Below are 17,912 nucleotides of genomic sequence, written 5' to 3'. Positions count from 1 at the left end.
TCATGTTTTATTTATTATTGACTTGGTGAGGAATGTGGAACAATGTTTCCACATGGCTGACCTCCAGGAGGGCTAGCGTGGGAGGGGCTGGGGCATCCATTGTGTCATGCTTAATTGGTGGTATACAGTTACACTGGCAGGGTGAGAAAGACAGCAAATGTGGAAAAGAAAAAGAGCGAGCAAGTAAATGAATGTAGAACACAGAGAGCGAGACGGTGAGAGACGCAGACTTTCTTTTCTCGTGTGTGCCTTTTACTTTACCAAGTGTGTGTGTGTGTGTGTGTGTGTGTGTTTTGAGGAGGCTGAAGCTAGATAGTGTGTGTAAGTGATGTGCTGACTGCACAGATGGTGGAGTGGTCCCTGCTGCGCTACTGTCATCGGCTCAGCTCAGAGGGAGGGGTGTCTGTGTGTGTGCATGCTGCATATGCGTGTTTATCCTAATATGTGTGTGTACATTGCCGGTGGGTGTGTATGAAGGCGCTTTGTAAAAAAAAAAAAAAAAAAAAAAAGCAGACACATTTCAGGCTCATTGACTTCCCTTATCTGTTATTGTGTCTGTGGGTCAGGCCACTTCTTCATATGCATGTAGAATTAGTAATGACTTCATCTAATGTAATTACCGCTTTTCACAATGTAAGGTCACATTCTGGGACCTTGAGAGAAAATTTGTTGACAATGTAGAGAATGGCTTTGTTACCCATCAGGCACTGCAGCAGAAGCAAAAGGCAAAAAAAGAAGAAGTTTGGGATTGTCATTCAGTCTTTTCCCCCCTCCTTTCACACCCTTCTCCCTTTGTGTGCATGCTTCAGTTAAATAGTCACTGCTCCTTTGTCTTTGTCTGTATACTGTATCCCCTTAGGAGTTCTTGAGTGACAGGGAGAATGGCCAGGCCAGGCTTAGTACAGTAGGAGCCAGTGGGGAGCTGCTGATGGCTGTAGTGTCCAAAGACAGGGTGGAGGGAATCAAGGCCAAGGTGGCAAATGCGAGAGAAGACTGGAAGAGCCTGATGAATAACCTGCAAATGAGAGAAGATGCTCTCAAGGTTGGTGCATTGTTTTCCGTGCTTAGCAGATGGCTTGAAAAATTACATCAATGTGTATTTAATGTGCAAGAAAGCAAGCAATCAGTAGTTTCATTTTTTTTATCAGAATGCTCACTTTCTCTGATATTTGTACAGTTTGTGCAAATTCAGAACCTGAAAAGGTGTATTTAACAAGTTGCTTCACATTTGCAGAACCTGCAGGCCCAGATGACAGAGTTTGAGGCCAGTGCTGAGCCTCTGCAGGAATGGCTGAACAGCACAGAGGTCAGAGTTCAGGAGAGCAGTGCTCGCCTACATGACCTTCCAGCCAAGAAGCAGGAGCTCAGCAAACTACAGGTACTGTGAAGCCCATAGTGGTGCTCATGATTCTCCCTGGACATTACAGTCCTCTTAGAATGACATTACTTCTGCGGTTATTGTGGCTGATGAAGGGTCAATCTGTTAGTCCACTCCTGTAGCAGTACATCAGGACATTTTAATCAATACTGTAGGGTCCATTTACTGTTAAATTGCATTACGTTAGTGAGGCTGCCCCTTTTACATTTCTCTTCTCAGCTGCTCTCACTGATGTTTTCTAATTTCCTCTCTTCACTCAAATAAACCTTGTCATTACACCGCAAATTGAATATTAAGTAGATTTTCCAAGGATACTAAATAGTCAGCTCTCCATCAGATATGGATCCCTGAAGTACAATTTCAATTCACTGGGGAGAAGAGAAGGACCTAATTACATTTTTCGAGCACCACTGGATCAAAATAGAGCTGCGTCTTGACACAATAGTCAGAAGAAAAGTCCAGAAATCTAATTAATTCTCCTTCTGTCAAAGCTGAAGCACTGCGTGGCTAAAAGGCCTTTTTCAGGATGCGATAACAGCCTCTGCCACGTCTGGCAGAGACAAAAAAGGAAGACAGGCATGAAGCGTTAAAAAAGATAAAACTGACAAAGGAAAAAAAAAAATATCAAACCCATCTCAAAGCTCTGCTCTTATCATTGTTGCTATTTTTATATTTATTCTGTCCCCCGCTGTAGCACTTCTCGTCATTGCCTTTTGTCTGGGCCCTGCAAGCAATTACATTTCTTCCCACAGCACCTGAAGTACAATACAACACGCAGGCTTCAGTCTCTGAACTCATGTAGGGAAAATCCTCCTTACCCTTTAACATGTATACAACCCATCTTTGGATTACGTTATCAGCCGTGTCTCCTGTGCCTCTTCTTTGCTGTGGTGTCTAACCGAATAACAGCATTTATATGTAAAAGTGAACATCAGGAGAAATACTGCTGATGCTCGTGTTCCTCTGTTTTTATCCATGTATTTTGATGTGCTCCTGTGTGTACTTGTGACATGTTAATCCCGTATCCCTCCTCCTCTGCGCTTCTCGCGCCTCCTGTCTCCGCTGTCATGAAAAATGTTATGTTTTCTGTTGTTTCATTTTCACCTCTAATGGTGCTCACACACAACCATACTTTCCAACCCATCACTTTTTTTTCTGTACCCCGCATTCACCAACATCCTATTGCTCCGTCTCTGTTTTTCCACCATTCGCCTGCTTCACACCGGCTTAGTGTGTGCTGGAGGAGATGGCGTGTCAGGAGGTAGAGCTGGGCAGGCTGAGGGAAAGAGCTCATCGACTCTGGGAGGGACAAGCAGCCGGAAAGGGCTTCGTCCACAGAGTATCTCAGCTGTCAGCACAATACCTAGCCCTCAGCAACTTAACCAAGGTAACACCGCTCACGCCTTGTAACCTTATTCCCTGCCTTTCCTCTCTTTATGCTCTGCTTCTATCACAGACTGCTGCAGTGTGCTGAAATGTGCCTTAACCCATGTGCTCTTGATAAACACTGAAGAGCTTTCTGTCCAGCTGTGGTGTTCGCTGTTTTGTTGTATGATCTGCCGTGTCATGGACTGCTGCCCCCTTGCACATTAGTCATGTCTCTAAGGGAAGACCTGGTTCCCAGAGTAATTTACCTGAGCTCAGTAATCTCTCTTACCTCTAAAACGCCCTTGTGCTTGCAGCCTCATCAGCATAAAAGGGCCAAGACTGTGCAGCGTACCTTTATCCACTAAAGCACTTCTGAAATGTCACAGCTGAAATGTGTCACTGCTTGAGAAGCTGACCTTTGTGGAGCTCTCATTAGAGTGGTCGCACTCGTATGATTAATTTGATACATCACAGAACAAAATATTACGCTGACCGCGGAGCACCATTCTCTTACCTCGGGACAATGAGAGTACCCCGGCGATGATGAATGGGATTTATTTACTTTGCTGGCCAGCCAGTGAAGTGCTATTTTTAGGTCCTCTTCCCTCCTAGACGTGGAAACAGGAACGAAAACACTTCAAAAATTGCCACCAGTTATTGAAGCTTTTACTTTCTGCGCTTTGCAGATCCACAGATGTTGCAGATGTATGAGTGATGACTGAAAACACAATGCGTTTTTTTTCTTGCGCTATAACATGTGGGTGGGAGAGTCTCTAGAGATGTCTATCTGGGAAAACAAGGCTGTAATTTCAAACACAAACACAGAAAAATATGAAGAAACTGTTGTTGTTCACTGGAAACGTGTAATTTTAAACTCTTTGGTAAGGAAAGACTTGAGGAGTATATTCACATTACTGTACTTTAATATCTAACAGGACAAGGCATCCAGGATTGAGCGAATTGTAGGGGAACACCGCCTTTTCTCTGAAGGACTGAAAGAGCTCCAGGACTGGGTGTGTGAGGCTCAGCGGGTCCTCAACACCTGCATCTCCACCACTACAGACAAGGGCTTGTTGGAGGACCGGATGTTACAACTTGAAGTAAGGAAGGAAGACATGGATGGAGTTCTTTAAAGGGATACACAAAAACTCCATTGATGCACATTTTGCTAGCAATACTTTTCTTTGCTGGTTGCTAGGAACAAAAATGAGCATTCCCCAGTAAGTTGGCGTGTGGTTGCTGTTGCTTGATAAAATTTGTTGCAAAGAGCTGTACAGATTGCTGTGGTCCCCTGCAGGTTGCACACAAGATGCCAAATTACCAGCAAACAGGCTTATTTTACAAACCATGCAACTGCAGATTTCTGACTTGACACAAGTTTTATCTGTAGATATGTTGCATCTATTTTAATGGTTTAGAAAGAAACAGGGAGAGATGCATTTTACCCTTTAGAGAGTTATTTTCTGTCTGTGTGTTCACCGCTATCTGTAGGCCTTACTAACTGCCCGTCAGGAGAGGGAGATCCAGCTAAAAATGCTCCTGACGCGGGGAGAGGCAGTCCAGAGGAACACTTCAGCTGAGGGAGTCCCGGTGATTCGCAAACAGATCCAAGACCTCAAAGACTCGTGGGACTCACTGCTGTCTGCCTCAATCCAGTGTAAAAGGTGAGCATGGGGCAATTAATCTGTCAGTCTTTGATAAATGGGACTGGGAACTGCCTAGTTTCCCTTGATGGATTTCTGCTAGTTGAAAGGTTAAAGGGATTATTAGATTTAGCTTTTCAGAATCTTGTTTGTTCCCTCTGTGCTAACTTTGCCTTATATTATTGTCACAGTCAGCTGGAAGGTGCTCTATCGCAGTGGACCAGCTATCAAGAGGACGTGGGTCAGTTTATGCAGTGGATGGATCGGGTTGAAGAGACGCTTAGCTGCTCAGACAGACAGTACTCTGAGATGAGAGACAAGACTGCTAACCTGGGAAAGACCAAGGTATCAAATGCCACTGTAGACTATCCAAACTCTGTATTTAGATTAGCCTGACTGTAATTTTAATTTAATTAAAATTTTAGCCATTTATCCGCTTTAGATTCATGCAGTTACATTTATACCTCAGAGCGTCCCGGTTGCAATGATCTATGGGTTCTCCTTTCTTTCCAGCTTCTCTATGAGGAAGTACTGAGTCACAGCAGTCCTCTGGAGACCATTGCCACAAAGGGTTCCAATATGGCTGAACACTACACGACACAGCAGGAGGTGCAGCAGCTGCAGTGTAGATTCAACTCCCTCAAAGAAAAAGCTAAGGTGCTTACCCAGAACATACGGCTTCATTTTTTCCTCTGCAGGCATTTGAATAATAACCGAATAGTTTGAGTGTATTTCTTTAAAAGCTTGCTTCATGCTTTTTCAGAAATCTTAATTATATTCCCCAAAATACTGAAGGGCATGAACTTGTTGAAAATTTTAGTGACTTGCCTAATAATTATTGTAAAATCATTACACATATTTCTCTTTGAGCTTCAAGTCTGTAATCAGAAAGCATTTTAATTGATAGACATTACTTTAATCTCTCCAACTCTTAATTTTACATTATTCAAATTTCAAATGTCCCTATAATACTGAATGAATGAAATGCTTTCATCCATTAATGTTTGCATCTTGTTACCTCTTTTATATTTTGCAGAATGCAGTCAGCAAGGCCAAGGAGCTGGTGCTGGTGCATCAGGAGTATCAAAGGGGGTTACATGTGTTTGAGGACTGGCTGGAGAAGGAGCAGGCCTCTCTGGCCTCATTGTCCCATCCAGAGGGAAACGTGGATACACTTGAGAATACACTGCAGCAGCTACAGGTAGAAACACCGTGGAGTTTTATGTCCACTCTATATGGTTATGATCAGAGAAGAGAATAGCTGCAAACTTTTAACCCTGCCTACGCATAGTCGTATTTTTCAAAAGTAAAGCACCTAACACCTAACCCTTTCTAAATCTTTAAAGTCTTCAGTGACCTCCAGTATTTACTTTGTTCTTGACTCTTCATTTTCTTCACAGAACCTACAGGAGCACTGTTCAAATGGCCAAGCCTTACTCTCTGCTGTGCTCACCAGCAGAGAGAGAGTAATCCCCTGGGGTATACCTCAGATCGAGGACCGAGCCCTGGACACTGCTCAGCGAGAGTGGGCAGCCTATCAGAGCCGCCTAGAGGAGACTCAAGGCCAGCTGCACTCAATGCTGACCCGACTGAGGCAGATGGGACATAAATTCCTGAGCCTGGCACAGTGGCTGGAGGAGATGGAGAGGGTAGCTAATATCAGAAGTAATCGGAGGTCAGACGCAACCACCAAGCAGATTCAGCTGAAGAAACTCCAGGTGAGAAAGAGGCCTGATTGTTGCAGTCCATATAAGATACAGGCCCGTGATATTTCATGCAACTGTCAACACTGTAAAGCTCAAAAGGGAACAACATACTGTCTTATTAGAAGAATTTCTTTTTGGGGGCCAGGATGTAGAGACTGCAGGAAGCTACTTCCCCCAACCAGGAAATTGTTTAGCAATACCCATCCATCTATTTTCTTCTGCTAATCCAATTCAGGGTCGCTGGAGGGGCTGGAGCCCATCCCAGCCACCATAGGGAATACCATAGTTTAATAATATTTCAACAAATGTTTTTTTTTATTTCACTGGTCACTTCAGTCAGAGTTACCTTCTGGTTATACTGAAAACCAAACAGAAGAATATCAAGCTCACAGTTTCTTAATTTAGATTTCAGGACACAGTAGAAGCAAACTAACCTAAAAACACAGCCACACATGCTGTAAGCTGTGAAGCATTGTGTCACTTTGTACTACAGCGCATCACTTTGTCATGTTTCAAATAAAACAGCAGTATTTCCCATACTTGGTATCCTCCCTCTGGAGCATGCTTCCTGCCACTGTCAGGATGCCAGAGAGTCTCAGTATTTTCCTTCCTTGCATTTAAACACACACACACCTACACACACATGATTCATATCTTGTGGGGACATCTAGTTGACATAATGCTTTCCCTAGCCACTTACCCTAACCATCAAAAAAGAATGTCTAAACCTAACCCTTACCCTAAACCTGACCATAACCCAATTGCAACCCTGACACTAAGTGTCCACTAACTCCATTTTTGAGTCTCAAAAATGCCTTCGAAGTTGTGGGGACTGGGATTTTGGTCCCTGTAAGGGCTGTCGGTCCCCACAAGTATAGTAAAATTCCAATTTTTGGTCCCCACACACACACGCACCCTTCTGTCCTTCTAGGCCCTATATTATTTCGCTTGTAATGTGTTTTCTGGCACCTGGCTTTTAAATGAACTTTGCTGGTATATAAATCATCTATAGTTTTGGCATTATGTGACTAAAATAATAAAATTTATGTGTCCCTTGTGATCAGGGGTGTCTGGAGGCAGTGCTCACACGGCAGAGTGAAGTCGATGGACTTTCATCTTTGGCCCAGGAGGTTCTGGAGGAAACTTACATCAGCAGTCGTATCAGTGTTACGGCCACTCAGCTCACTGCCCGATACCACTCCCTGCTGCTCAACATACAGGTTTGGCGCTCTTGATTATCTGCAGTTTAATAATTCCTATAATATTGCATTTATATTAAATTAATGGTGCTTTGCATTTTCAGAGATCCTTTATCTTTTTAACAGTGAGCCACATGCGGGGTTTGTTGTGGTGTTTTCAGCGTTTGTAGTGTTGCTAACCCAGTTGTTCCTCTGTTGCTCCAAATCTACTCAGAAACAGTGTAATGTCACAGTTTTTTTTTTTTAAATTTAACACCATTTCACAAAAAAAGTCCCCCCAAGCTGCTTTATATTGTAATGTAAAGGCCCTACATTCCTGCGTGTATTTATATTTCTGCCTCTGGGCGCACTTTGCCAGTTCATGCATTTCTCCACTCATAGACTCTGCTTCCATCTCGGTTTCACCTGATTTACCCCGACCACTTAAGCTCCCAGCACGGTACTGCTTTTGTAGCGTGCAGGTGTTACACTGAGCTTTGCAACCCACATCAGTATGTTGTAGCTGTGTGCTGTCACTTGAGGGCAGTGTGAAAAATCAGCGGACTACAATGTGGACTGCTTTTGTTCATGTTTGTGCTAAAGTTGTTCCTTCAGTGTCGCCCTTGTAGCCATGAAATCAGAAGTCATAATAGTCAAAGAAGTTATTTACAGTGAACTAAAACTGAGCATCAGAAGCAACCATTGTCTGTGCTTCTATTCAGATGTTTATTTCCACAGTTCCTCCTGTTTTTGGTGAACTCTGCTATCACTGCCCTTCCTGTTCAAGCAGATTTTGAACCAATCAGCATTCTGTCTACACATAGCTTCATTACCATTGGGCTATGCTCTGGTTTTTTGAAGGACTGCATAAAGAATCCATCTCTGCATTGCCAAAGGACACCACTGCAGGAGTATAAATCACAAATTTCTCACCTGTTCCTGTTTTCCTTCTTTGTTCAATATTCATAAAGACTCAATTTCAGCTGCTCTTTTCTCAGAGCCACCATGCCTGGTGACTGTATCTGTTATATTGCTTACCTCTAATTCTCCATTGTCATCGCAGCTTTTTAAAACGCTTCACCAGATTTTCTTACCTGCGTGTTTGGATCCACCCTATTGCCTACACTGCCAGCCTTGATGTATAAATGTGTAAACAAGACCTAGGTGTCATCGCGGGTTTAATAAATAAAAAGAATTAAAAACAAGCTGGCTGCAGGCTAAAACATTTTTTGTGTTACCATCTCAATCATCTATATTAGAAAATGTGAATTTTTCATGCATTGCCTCTGGGATCTCTGCCCACAGTGTGTTTTTCACAGATGATTGTTCTCCCTCACTGTGGAATTTACTCCTGAGAGAGTTTTGACTTTGTTTCTGTAACACCCCATTGAAGTAGCTTTGAGAGTTATCCGTGTTACCCCTGCCGGGGTTGTTCTGTATACTCAGATCCAGCCTCTCTATTTGTCTTCTCCTCTGGGTTGAGGGGGGGGGACTAAAGGAAAATCAATGGGGCTCTGCTGGTCTGGAGCTAAAGCTGTAATTAAACGCTACAGAAAGCAATCTCACACCCTGCACCAGGAGTGGAAAAGCTTTGCCTGCACTGCATTGATTTTTTTTACACCTTCAGTAACACATCTGAGTGTGTGTGTGTGTGTGCGCATTTGTCCCCCTTTACTCCCTCACTTTTGTTTCTCCACCTCCGTACAGCCCACACCCTTCCTTTCCTGCTAAAATTGTCTCACATATGCATATACTTTACAGTCATGCCTACACACATATGCAAACAAATAACATCCCTCTCAAACTGTGGATGCCTGTAATTATACCGTGTGAAGTGTGGGCCATATGGGCTTGAGGTGGGAAGCTGTTACCTCTGGCTAGTCAGAAAAGGTGTGCACTCAGCACTATCAGCTAATTGGAGCTCCTCACCACAGGATTTGCAAGTTGAGTGAATAATGTGTCAAAACCTGCAAGAAACCCTCTCCATCCTCACGGTGTTATCGACTCAGAATATCAGTCAAGTGGATAATGCGTCAAAAGCATAAAAACCCACTCCTCCTTGTAGTGAAGCTATTGACACTGAGCAGATGAAAGAGTAGAGGGGAAACGGATATTTTCTGTTTTGATGGCTGATCAGAGAGCTTGTGGTCCTTGGTGACTAATGTTAGACTGCTGCTGGGGCACAACTCACACCTTCAAAAGGAAAGGATACAGGCAGTGTTTTCTAAATTTGACCCAAAGAAATATAATGTAACTTTGAAGAGTCTCACCAATAATTCTGACATATGAAACACGAAATCCTTTTTTTTTGTTTTTTGTCATTTATCCTCAATTTGTATTTGATCTACAGCAGTCGAGTTGATATTTCCGGGAAGGACTAATGTTGTTTAGAAAGAAAGGGAGGTTTAAGACATTTATATGATGAAAATGGGTGGTTTTAGCCTGTTGTTTGCCATGTATAATTCAACTTTTTCGGATATAAATTAGATGTTCCAATAGGATGCTTTCATAAGGTTTTAGGTCAATAAAGACTGAAAAACAGGTAATTAAAAGCCATCCATAATTCACCTTTTGTGGATATAGGGTAGATGCTGTGATAAAAAAAAAGAAAAAAAAAGAAGAAACATACTTTAATATAGCGTTATAGGTGCATGAATGGAAAAAATTGGCAATTTTAGCCCATTGCTAGGCAACATGATGGATATCATAGTATCTGATTTCGATAAGTCCCTTCAGGGGCTTCAGATATATGTGTGTGCCAAGTTTGGTTGCTCATCTCCTGATCGTCTAGACAGAGTTTTCAGGCAGACAGAGCTTTTATGTATCATAGTAAGATATTTATCCTCCTTAAAAATCCAAACTCAACATTTCTAGAACTTTTTTCTTCTGACCTTTGATTTAATCTACTTTCAGGACACCATCAAACAGCTACAAGAGGAGCTGAGGAGCATTGAAGAGGCCGAGAATCTTTGCAAGTCCTTCACCGAGTGGCTTGGCTCGACTCTGAAAAGCTTCACAGCATTAACTGACACTTCCGAACCTCTAGACCAGGTGGCCATGGAGAAGAAGATGAAAAAACTAGAGGTATGTTTATTTAGTTTCACTGTTACATTTCTAAACCTCCACGGTTTAGACCCAGAGTGATGCATTTGGATAGAAGGTGCAGCGGTGTACCTAATGCACCTCCCTGAACTGTTTATGTCAAAGAATTTGAGCACAAACTCATATGAATCCAATTTCACAAGCCAGCAAACAAATCCTTTGTGCAGTTTTCTTTGGCAGCTGCAAAATGGCCGGTAAAATATGCATAGACTTCCTGTAAAACTTGAAAAGCGTTCATTGTTCGTATAATATTTGACCAGCGCTCTCAACTGAGAGAAAATGACTGCAGCACTTTCTCTTATGTTCATTTCATCAAATTGGCTTTAGAGGGAGGTAGCCCTGCTCAGAAATGCACACACTGTAAAAAGAGAATCACCACTATAGTTTGCCTGGCATAGTTCAAATCGAGTGTGTAGAGGATTGGGTGAGAATGTGTGTATCGATCGGCTCTTTATGAAGACAAAGCGGGTGCTGCTTTAGAGGAAGCGTGATAGCAGGGAGAGACCTCCCACTGTGTGTAAGAGGATGAAGAAGCGCCGGTGTCAGGAGCCTGCTGGCACAGACACTGTAATTGATGCAGTGCCCTTACTGCTTCAATACACACACAGAGACACACACACACACACACACACACACACACACACACACTTCTCTCCTCAAACACTCGTTTCATATCATAAAACCCATCCAAAGTACTAACTAACAAGCTGCAGCAAACCCATGAGTCCTCGCGCATTTTTTTTAACTTCTCCATCGCTATATCTCATTTCTCTTTGTCTTCTTCACACACATCCAGAACAGCCTTAACGCACACAAACACCCACACACCAAACATAGATGTTTACAATAGATCATCTGGTGCAGTCTTTGCAGTAATCCGTGTCTGGGATCGATGCTCTGTCTCTGCGTATGCACTGAAGACATGCTGCCACCACATGTGTCCTTCCAGCACTGCATATAACACGCGAGCGCTTGCTCATCTCCTGCAGTGAGAGCTACAGGGCTGTTCAGTGAGCAGGGATGATTATGCATCGACACAAAGACCAGTAGTCAATAGCTGTGTCAAGGGCCATTAGTTGGATTTGGACTTTATTTGATGCTGTCAAAGTGTGAGTCATACAGTAATGATGGACTACCTCAGTTGGAAATGTGCTGTGAATTCATTGTGCATATGGTGATCATGTAGAATGTAACATATAATTTAATTTGTCCCCTTCAGCTCAAGTGTCTCTGTAGTTTTCTTTCACAAGATTTCTTTAGAAATGACTGGCTCGTACAAACATGTAAACAAGGCAAAATGCAAAATAGAAAAGGGTTGGTTCTCGTTAATAAGCACACACCCCCCCCCACCCCCCACCCACCCACACCCCCCCACACCCCCACCCCTCCTTTCTCCTCCCTCCATAATTTTTAATTTCACTCGCATTTCATAGATGTTCAAGGTCATATCCTTCCCAAAGTCCCTGATGGTTTCTGATGCACACAGTCAGGGTTTTTTCCCCAAAGGTAAAGGTAAATGGCCCCATTTTTTAATTCCATATTTATAACTGGGAATAATGAATGCATTTAGTATAGCACAGAAACTGACATATGCTTCTTAATTAATTTGAACAAAATTTCGAGCTATGCAGAATTGAACATGCTCCTTCTGTTATGTGGTTTCGCTGCATTTCATGCACTGACGGCAGAGACTGCTAAACTGCTCAAAGGGTCATTTTTGTAATGTCCTTCACTTCTAGTAGGTAATGTAATTGCTAAACATGGTTGGCAGATCCATAGTAGATGCAGTGCAGTAGATAAAAGAGCCCAGGCACTGATGCAGAATCACCAGTTACAGCAGGTGCACAAGGAACTTGACTGGGATAATTGGGTTGACGTGCTATAAGACAGCTACAGCAGAAAGGGCATGATGTCTTTAACACCCGATATACATTGTTCACAAGACTGTACTGCCTTATGCTATATGGAAGCCGTAGAATTCTTAAATTATATGAGCCTACGCAGGTTTAAAACCTTACACTGGTAACTTATTTGATGCAAAGACAGATTGTGAGCACCAAATTTTGATCATTCTCTTAAGTGAAGTTAATGATTATTTCAGATTCTGGAAGAACAAAATCTTGCAACTTTAATTCAACATGTAAACAACCACTGCTGCTGCTAAGATGGAAAACTGATATCAGGTGTGAGATGAAGAGGCGATAATGAGTTTTTCAGCACTAAATCTAAAGTGCTGTAACTGCAATTACTGCAGATTTCTTCTTTTAGCTCTTGGTAAACACAGAGAACTATATGAAACTGAAATGTAGTCAGTGTCGCTCATTAAAGCCATAAAGGGGGAGCGCCATTACTCGAGTGACGAGCGAGCCTGGAGCATCACATTAAGCGGGAAGCATGGATGTGTGCAGACAGACGCGGCTCTTGTTATATTATATTACCAACAGCCGTAGCTGGAGATCGGGGATTGCTGAAGTGAGAGGCTACTTTCTACACAAGCAATAACAGACTGATGATGAAAGCTAGATGGCATCCCATAGAGTGGAGGTGTGAGTGTGTGTGTGTGTGGCATGTTATGGTTGCCCTGGAAACCCTGCAGCTACTTGTGCCTGTTAAGGGCCTGTTATAATTGGGTCCTCCTTTCATATTATTCACTGTGGTTTCTCCCCAACATGACCTCCCAGTCCTCTCCACATCGCACCATGCAGGTGTCAGCCTACCCAATGAGTTCAAAGCTTTTCAAATGCACTGCAAGGCTTGTCTGGGTGACTGGGACAGCACTGGAGGTGAAGGACAAGGGAATCAGTGATCTTGTGTTGAATGCCAGCCTCAAAGTCAGTGAAGCTATGATATAAATCTATTTTATCCAAGAGGATGATTGCGGAGGATGATTTACTCTTTTCTTTCATTCAGTAGTGTGTAAACTGCCTTGGCTGAAGGTCAGTTAGTAACAAGCAATGGTGATAACACAGTAGCAGGACCCATGGTGAGGTCTATTCATGCTTTCTCTTTCTCCCAGAGTCTCCAGTCTGAGCTCCAGCACGGTCACAGCTTCCTGAAATCACTCAGGGAGCGAGCAGAACAGGCGGCAGGCTTCCTGAATGAATCTGCAGCTGAAAGTTTAGGAGGAGAAGTAGAGGCGCGTCTTTCCCAGCTGGAAGAGTTAGCTGGAGGCCTCAGGCAGGAGCGCAGCTTCCTTGAGCGGGCATTACTGCTGGCTAAGGAGTTCCAGGACCGGTACAAGGCTCAGGCCCAGTGGCTGGTGGAAACCAAGGTTTTGCTTCGTACGCCAGTGGAGCCCAAGGCTGAGTTGTATCAACGCAGAGCACAGCTGACTAAGTATAAGGTATAGTATAAAAAAAGTGAGGAGGACATCTGGATTAATTTTACACTATGTGATTTTTTTCTCTTTGGCAAATTCAGCAAGACTAATATTAGCATAATGAACCACATGAGTGACCTTGCATGTCTGAAAATTAACTTTAAAAGTAGATTTGCTTTAAATAACTGCTGACCATTTTCCAGAGTCATAATGACAAATGCTTATGGGCCACTTTAACAGCAGTTGGCATTAATAAGTAGACCCTATTAATAGTAAACTAGATTAAAAAACGCTTAACATCTAACGCCACATAACATACTCTATGGTGTGGAAGATACTGAAGATAAAGCTTGTCTGTTTGTGTGTTTTAGGCTCTGTTGCAGATGGTTCAGTCCCATGATGGAGCCATCAAGTCAGTGCTGGAAAAGGGCGACGCTCTACTTTCCTCTGTCCACTACCCCTCCATTCGAGATAAAATGAGCAAACTACAAAAGGACTACACTGGACTTTGTAATACTGCCTTGGTGAGAAGCTGTACACAGATGACAGTAGTTCTTTTTGAAAGAAAAGGACAAACTAATGTACTTTCCATGCAGGCAGAGCAGCAACTTTAGAATCAGCTGCACATAAATTAAGTGCATGTACATGCATGTGGATGTTTCTGAAAAAGTTGTGTAAAACTGGCTTCTGATTTAAAAAAAACAAAACGCTGTTGTGTTTCGGTGTCATAGAAGCTTTCCTGCCCAGCTGTTGCATATGCATTGTCATCAGTATAGTTTGTCTGTGAACTGTGTGGTCCAGGCTCATGTGGAGAATTTGGAAGGCCAGGTGAAGGAACAGGAAGCTTACCACAACGAACTCCAGGAAGTGGAGCGCTGGTTGCTGCAGATGTCCAGCAGGATGGTGACCCCTGATCCCAGTATTAGCGGCAGCCTGGAGGCAGCCACTCAACAGCTGGCCAGACACAAGGTACCCAAATAAAATATTTCACTTTTGCTGTTTTTGGCCGTATTGGTTGTATTTAATGACAAATCACCTTAAGTGGGGGACAAAAATGATCCCTCGTGGCCTGCACTACTACTTGATGTTTGTTTTATTTGATGTTAGTGTCATCATTATTTGAAAGGGTTTTGTTTCTTTAATTTAATGTTGCATATAGGATGCCAGGGTTACTGTCTTCTCAATAAATTTTACTTATGCCTCTTTTACACATGGGTGCATATATATATATATATGTAATAAAAAAATTCCTAGGACTGCACTCTTCTGGACAGAGATCTCAGACGTTGTTCCTGGGATCTGCTCAAGCCACTTGCCTAGCTTGGGAATCACTGCACCTAGTGCTCCAATTACCACTGGGACCACTGTTGCCTTCCCCCTCCACATCTGGTCCCTTCTGGGGATCCTTGGGGATCAGGAACGTCTGGCCAGCCCAGTGTTTCCCATCGATATACTGCACAGACCTAATTTTGCTGGGCATAAGTGATTGGCATGGTGTTTGGGTTTAGCAATAATGGTGAATTTTATGACAGTTAATCTGGAAAAATATCAGACTTTTGCTTTGGACATGAAACTATAAGTAATATATTAATAATAAAATGTTTTCTTTTAGTAGGTTCAGTCTAAATGTTTAACAGATGTTGGATTTAGTCATCATTTAATCCAGACAGTTTAATAGCTCTTTGTGGTCACTCTGCTCAAATCACAAATGCACAAGCTCATCTGCTATTATATCTCCACTGCAGATTCTCTCATAAAATCCTACGCGGTTACTTTATCCTCCACAGGCCATCATGGAGGAAATTGCAGGGTTTGAGGATCGCTTGGCAGGCCTGAAAGAGCGAGGAGACCACCTGATGGAAGGCTGCAGTGACCGTGTGCAGAGCAGGCTGAGACAGCAGGTCCAGGCACACCAGCAAGGCACCAGAGACAGCTACTCTGCCATCTGCAGCACAGCGCAGAGAGTGAGTGAGGAGGAGGAGATGGAGAGATGGAGGGAGGGAGGGAACGTGGAGGAGAAGGGAGGGAGTTGGAGAAGCTGAGAAAGACAGATAGTCTGTCTGTGGAGCAGTGAAATGGTTAATACACATTTATGAAATAATTCTTGGATGTCGTTTGGACGAGACATGCATGCACAGAAACGCATGGTTTAGATATCAGTTCCATTAATATTCCAACAGCTTAGATAGCAACTTAATCCTAAATCATTCTGACACTTAAACCCATCTCTTAAGACAGCCCTTTACTGCCAGCGTAGAGGGCACAACCAATTAGGGCTGCCAAAGTGGAGCTCAACAGCAGCCATACGCGGACAGACCCCACCGGCCAAAATCACTAACTCAATCTCGCCATATTAATCTCCGTGTATCCCCTGTCAGCTCCACTTTTTCATGCTTGAGCCAAAAATGATCACACACCACCATTCAGCGAATCTGGCGAGCCCCCATAATCCAGCCCCACTCTGTCATTTTGGCAGCCTCTGTTCTGTCATCATAGCTCACCTCCCAAGATACTACCTCTACCACCACTCACACATCCAATCTGGCATTGTGTGATCCAGCCACACTTTACCACTACACTGCTGGCTTCTCTACAACTGCGCCTCAAGTGTTACGATGGCTGCCAACTGTGTCCCAGCGCAGCACAGCTCTAATATCCTGCCTGCCACTTGCCACCATGCCAGCCTTCTAGCCTTTGCCAAATACATTGGGCATTTTGCCAGTAGTTGCCCCCCGTTATTCCTCTCTTTCGGGTTCTCATATTAACACTGTCAATCAGACCTTGCTGTTCCGCTCTCCCCTGGAAGCCATGGACGCCTCCACATTCAACACCTGTTAAATACAACAATGAAAAACTGCCTAATCATTTGGGGTTTAATCTGTCATTGTGTTTGGCCATAGGTTTTGACTTCAAAGCATTGTAGCACTGTGTCGTCTACCAACAGTTCATTGTTTTCACTCCGTGTTCTTGCATTTGTTTATTCTGCTACTGTTGGTAAAACAGAAAACATTTAAATGGTTTGCCATGCAGAGGTGCGTCAATAAGAGCACTTATATTTAGCTTCTTCTGTATTACAGGTGTATCAGAGTCTGGATCATGAGTTACAGAGACATGTGAGTCTGCAGGACACACTGCAGCAGTGCCAGACGTGGTTGAACTCTGTGTCAGAAGAGCCAGAGCCTCCTACACATCCTTCTTTCAGCCTCGAGGAGGCTTTACAGCAGGTTAGTAACCATACATACATAAAGTAAGCATACATAAAATATATGTATGCTAATTTTGTAGTGAGAGAGGATGTAGTGAGGATATAATATGCCCAACCAGTAAAATCAATAAAACTAATAGACAGCTGTATACAAACAGGTGAAGCAGGAGCGGGCTCTGCAGGAGCAGGCTGGCACTTACCTCCAGCTTGTGTGCTCCACGTGTGACCTGTCTGAGCCGAGGGTGAGGGAGACCGCGGCAGCTATCCAACAGGTCAAACTGCAGGTCAGTACACTTTAAGAAGCTTTTAAGCAAAAGAGTACAAGTTTCACCATTCATGTTTATAGCTCATACACCCATTGTGAAATGACTGCACTTTATTTTTGTGTCTAGATTGAGGAGCGTATGCTGCTTTGTGAAGAGGTAGCCGACAGCTGGAGAGACATCGAGGAGCAGAAGGCAGATCTGGAGACCCAGCTAACAGAGACAGAGCAGCAGCTTCAGAACCTCACCAGGAGACCTGCAGAGCTGGAGCCTAAGATTGCACAGAACCAGCTGGACAAGGCCCAGGTTTGATTTTACTTTTTAAAATTTTTTTTACATTTACATTTTTCAAAGAGTTTTCTTTTAGCTAAAATCATACAATTTGAGTTGCTGCTCAGAGTAATCCCAGAAATCAACTCTTATCTTTCTTCCAGGAGTTCCTGCAGCAGATTAGGGAGAAACAATCTGAGGTAACACGTCTGCATGAAGCCATCGGCAGGTTGATGGACGGACAGGTCTCTCCTGCCCTGGAGGAGATAAGGAGGCTGAAGAAAAGCTGGATGGACCTGGGCCAGCGGACTGAAGAGCTGGAAGCCCTGCGGGGGGAGGACATGCAGCGAAGTGGAGAGTATCAGGAGAGTGTTGTTGCTGTAGAGGAACTTTTCCATCAAGTATCCAGGGAATGGGACTACCTTGCTAGGTATCAGACTTTTTTGTTTTTATCAAGGCTGTAATGCCATTCTCTGCATG

At 43.4% G+C, this 17,912-nt stretch overlaps 1 protein-coding gene across 1 annotated transcript in view; it reads left to right on the top strand.

Moving 5' to 3' along the window:
- Positions 1-17,912, top strand: part of LOC116310752 (nesprin-1-like) — an 86,853-nt gene that overhangs the window by 20,441 nt on the left and 48,500 nt on the right. The window contains exons 19-37 of the mRNA XM_039599082.1: positions 860-1,042; positions 1,235-1,378; positions 2,610-2,765; positions 3,682-3,846; positions 4,238-4,410; positions 4,581-4,734; positions 4,903-5,046; positions 5,426-5,590; positions 5,790-6,107; positions 7,160-7,315; positions 10,187-10,357; positions 13,392-13,718; positions 14,066-14,218; positions 14,496-14,663; positions 15,482-15,658; positions 16,772-16,918; positions 17,058-17,183; positions 17,292-17,468; positions 17,597-17,862. Of these exons, the coding sequence (XP_039455016.1) occupies positions 860-1,042; positions 1,235-1,378; positions 2,610-2,765; positions 3,682-3,846; positions 4,238-4,410; positions 4,581-4,734; positions 4,903-5,046; positions 5,426-5,590; positions 5,790-6,107; positions 7,160-7,315; positions 10,187-10,357; positions 13,392-13,718; positions 14,066-14,218; positions 14,496-14,663; positions 15,482-15,658; positions 16,772-16,918; positions 17,058-17,183; positions 17,292-17,468; positions 17,597-17,862 (3,470 nt within the window). The remainder of the gene's footprint in view (positions 1-859; positions 1,043-1,234; positions 1,379-2,609; positions 2,766-3,681; positions 3,847-4,237; positions 4,411-4,580; positions 4,735-4,902; positions 5,047-5,425; positions 5,591-5,789; positions 6,108-7,159; positions 7,316-10,186; positions 10,358-13,391; positions 13,719-14,065; positions 14,219-14,495; positions 14,664-15,481; positions 15,659-16,771; positions 16,919-17,057; positions 17,184-17,291; positions 17,469-17,596; positions 17,863-17,912) is intronic.

Source organism: Oreochromis aureus, linkage group 15 (assembly GCF_013358895.1).
Source record: "Oreochromis aureus strain Israel breed Guangdong linkage group 15, ZZ_aureus, whole genome shotgun sequence".
Taxonomy (NCBI): domain Eukaryota; kingdom Metazoa; phylum Chordata; class Actinopteri; order Cichliformes; family Cichlidae; genus Oreochromis; species Oreochromis aureus.
Note: the sequence above shows the minus strand (reverse complement) of the source record. Positions and strands in the feature narration are given on the sequence as shown.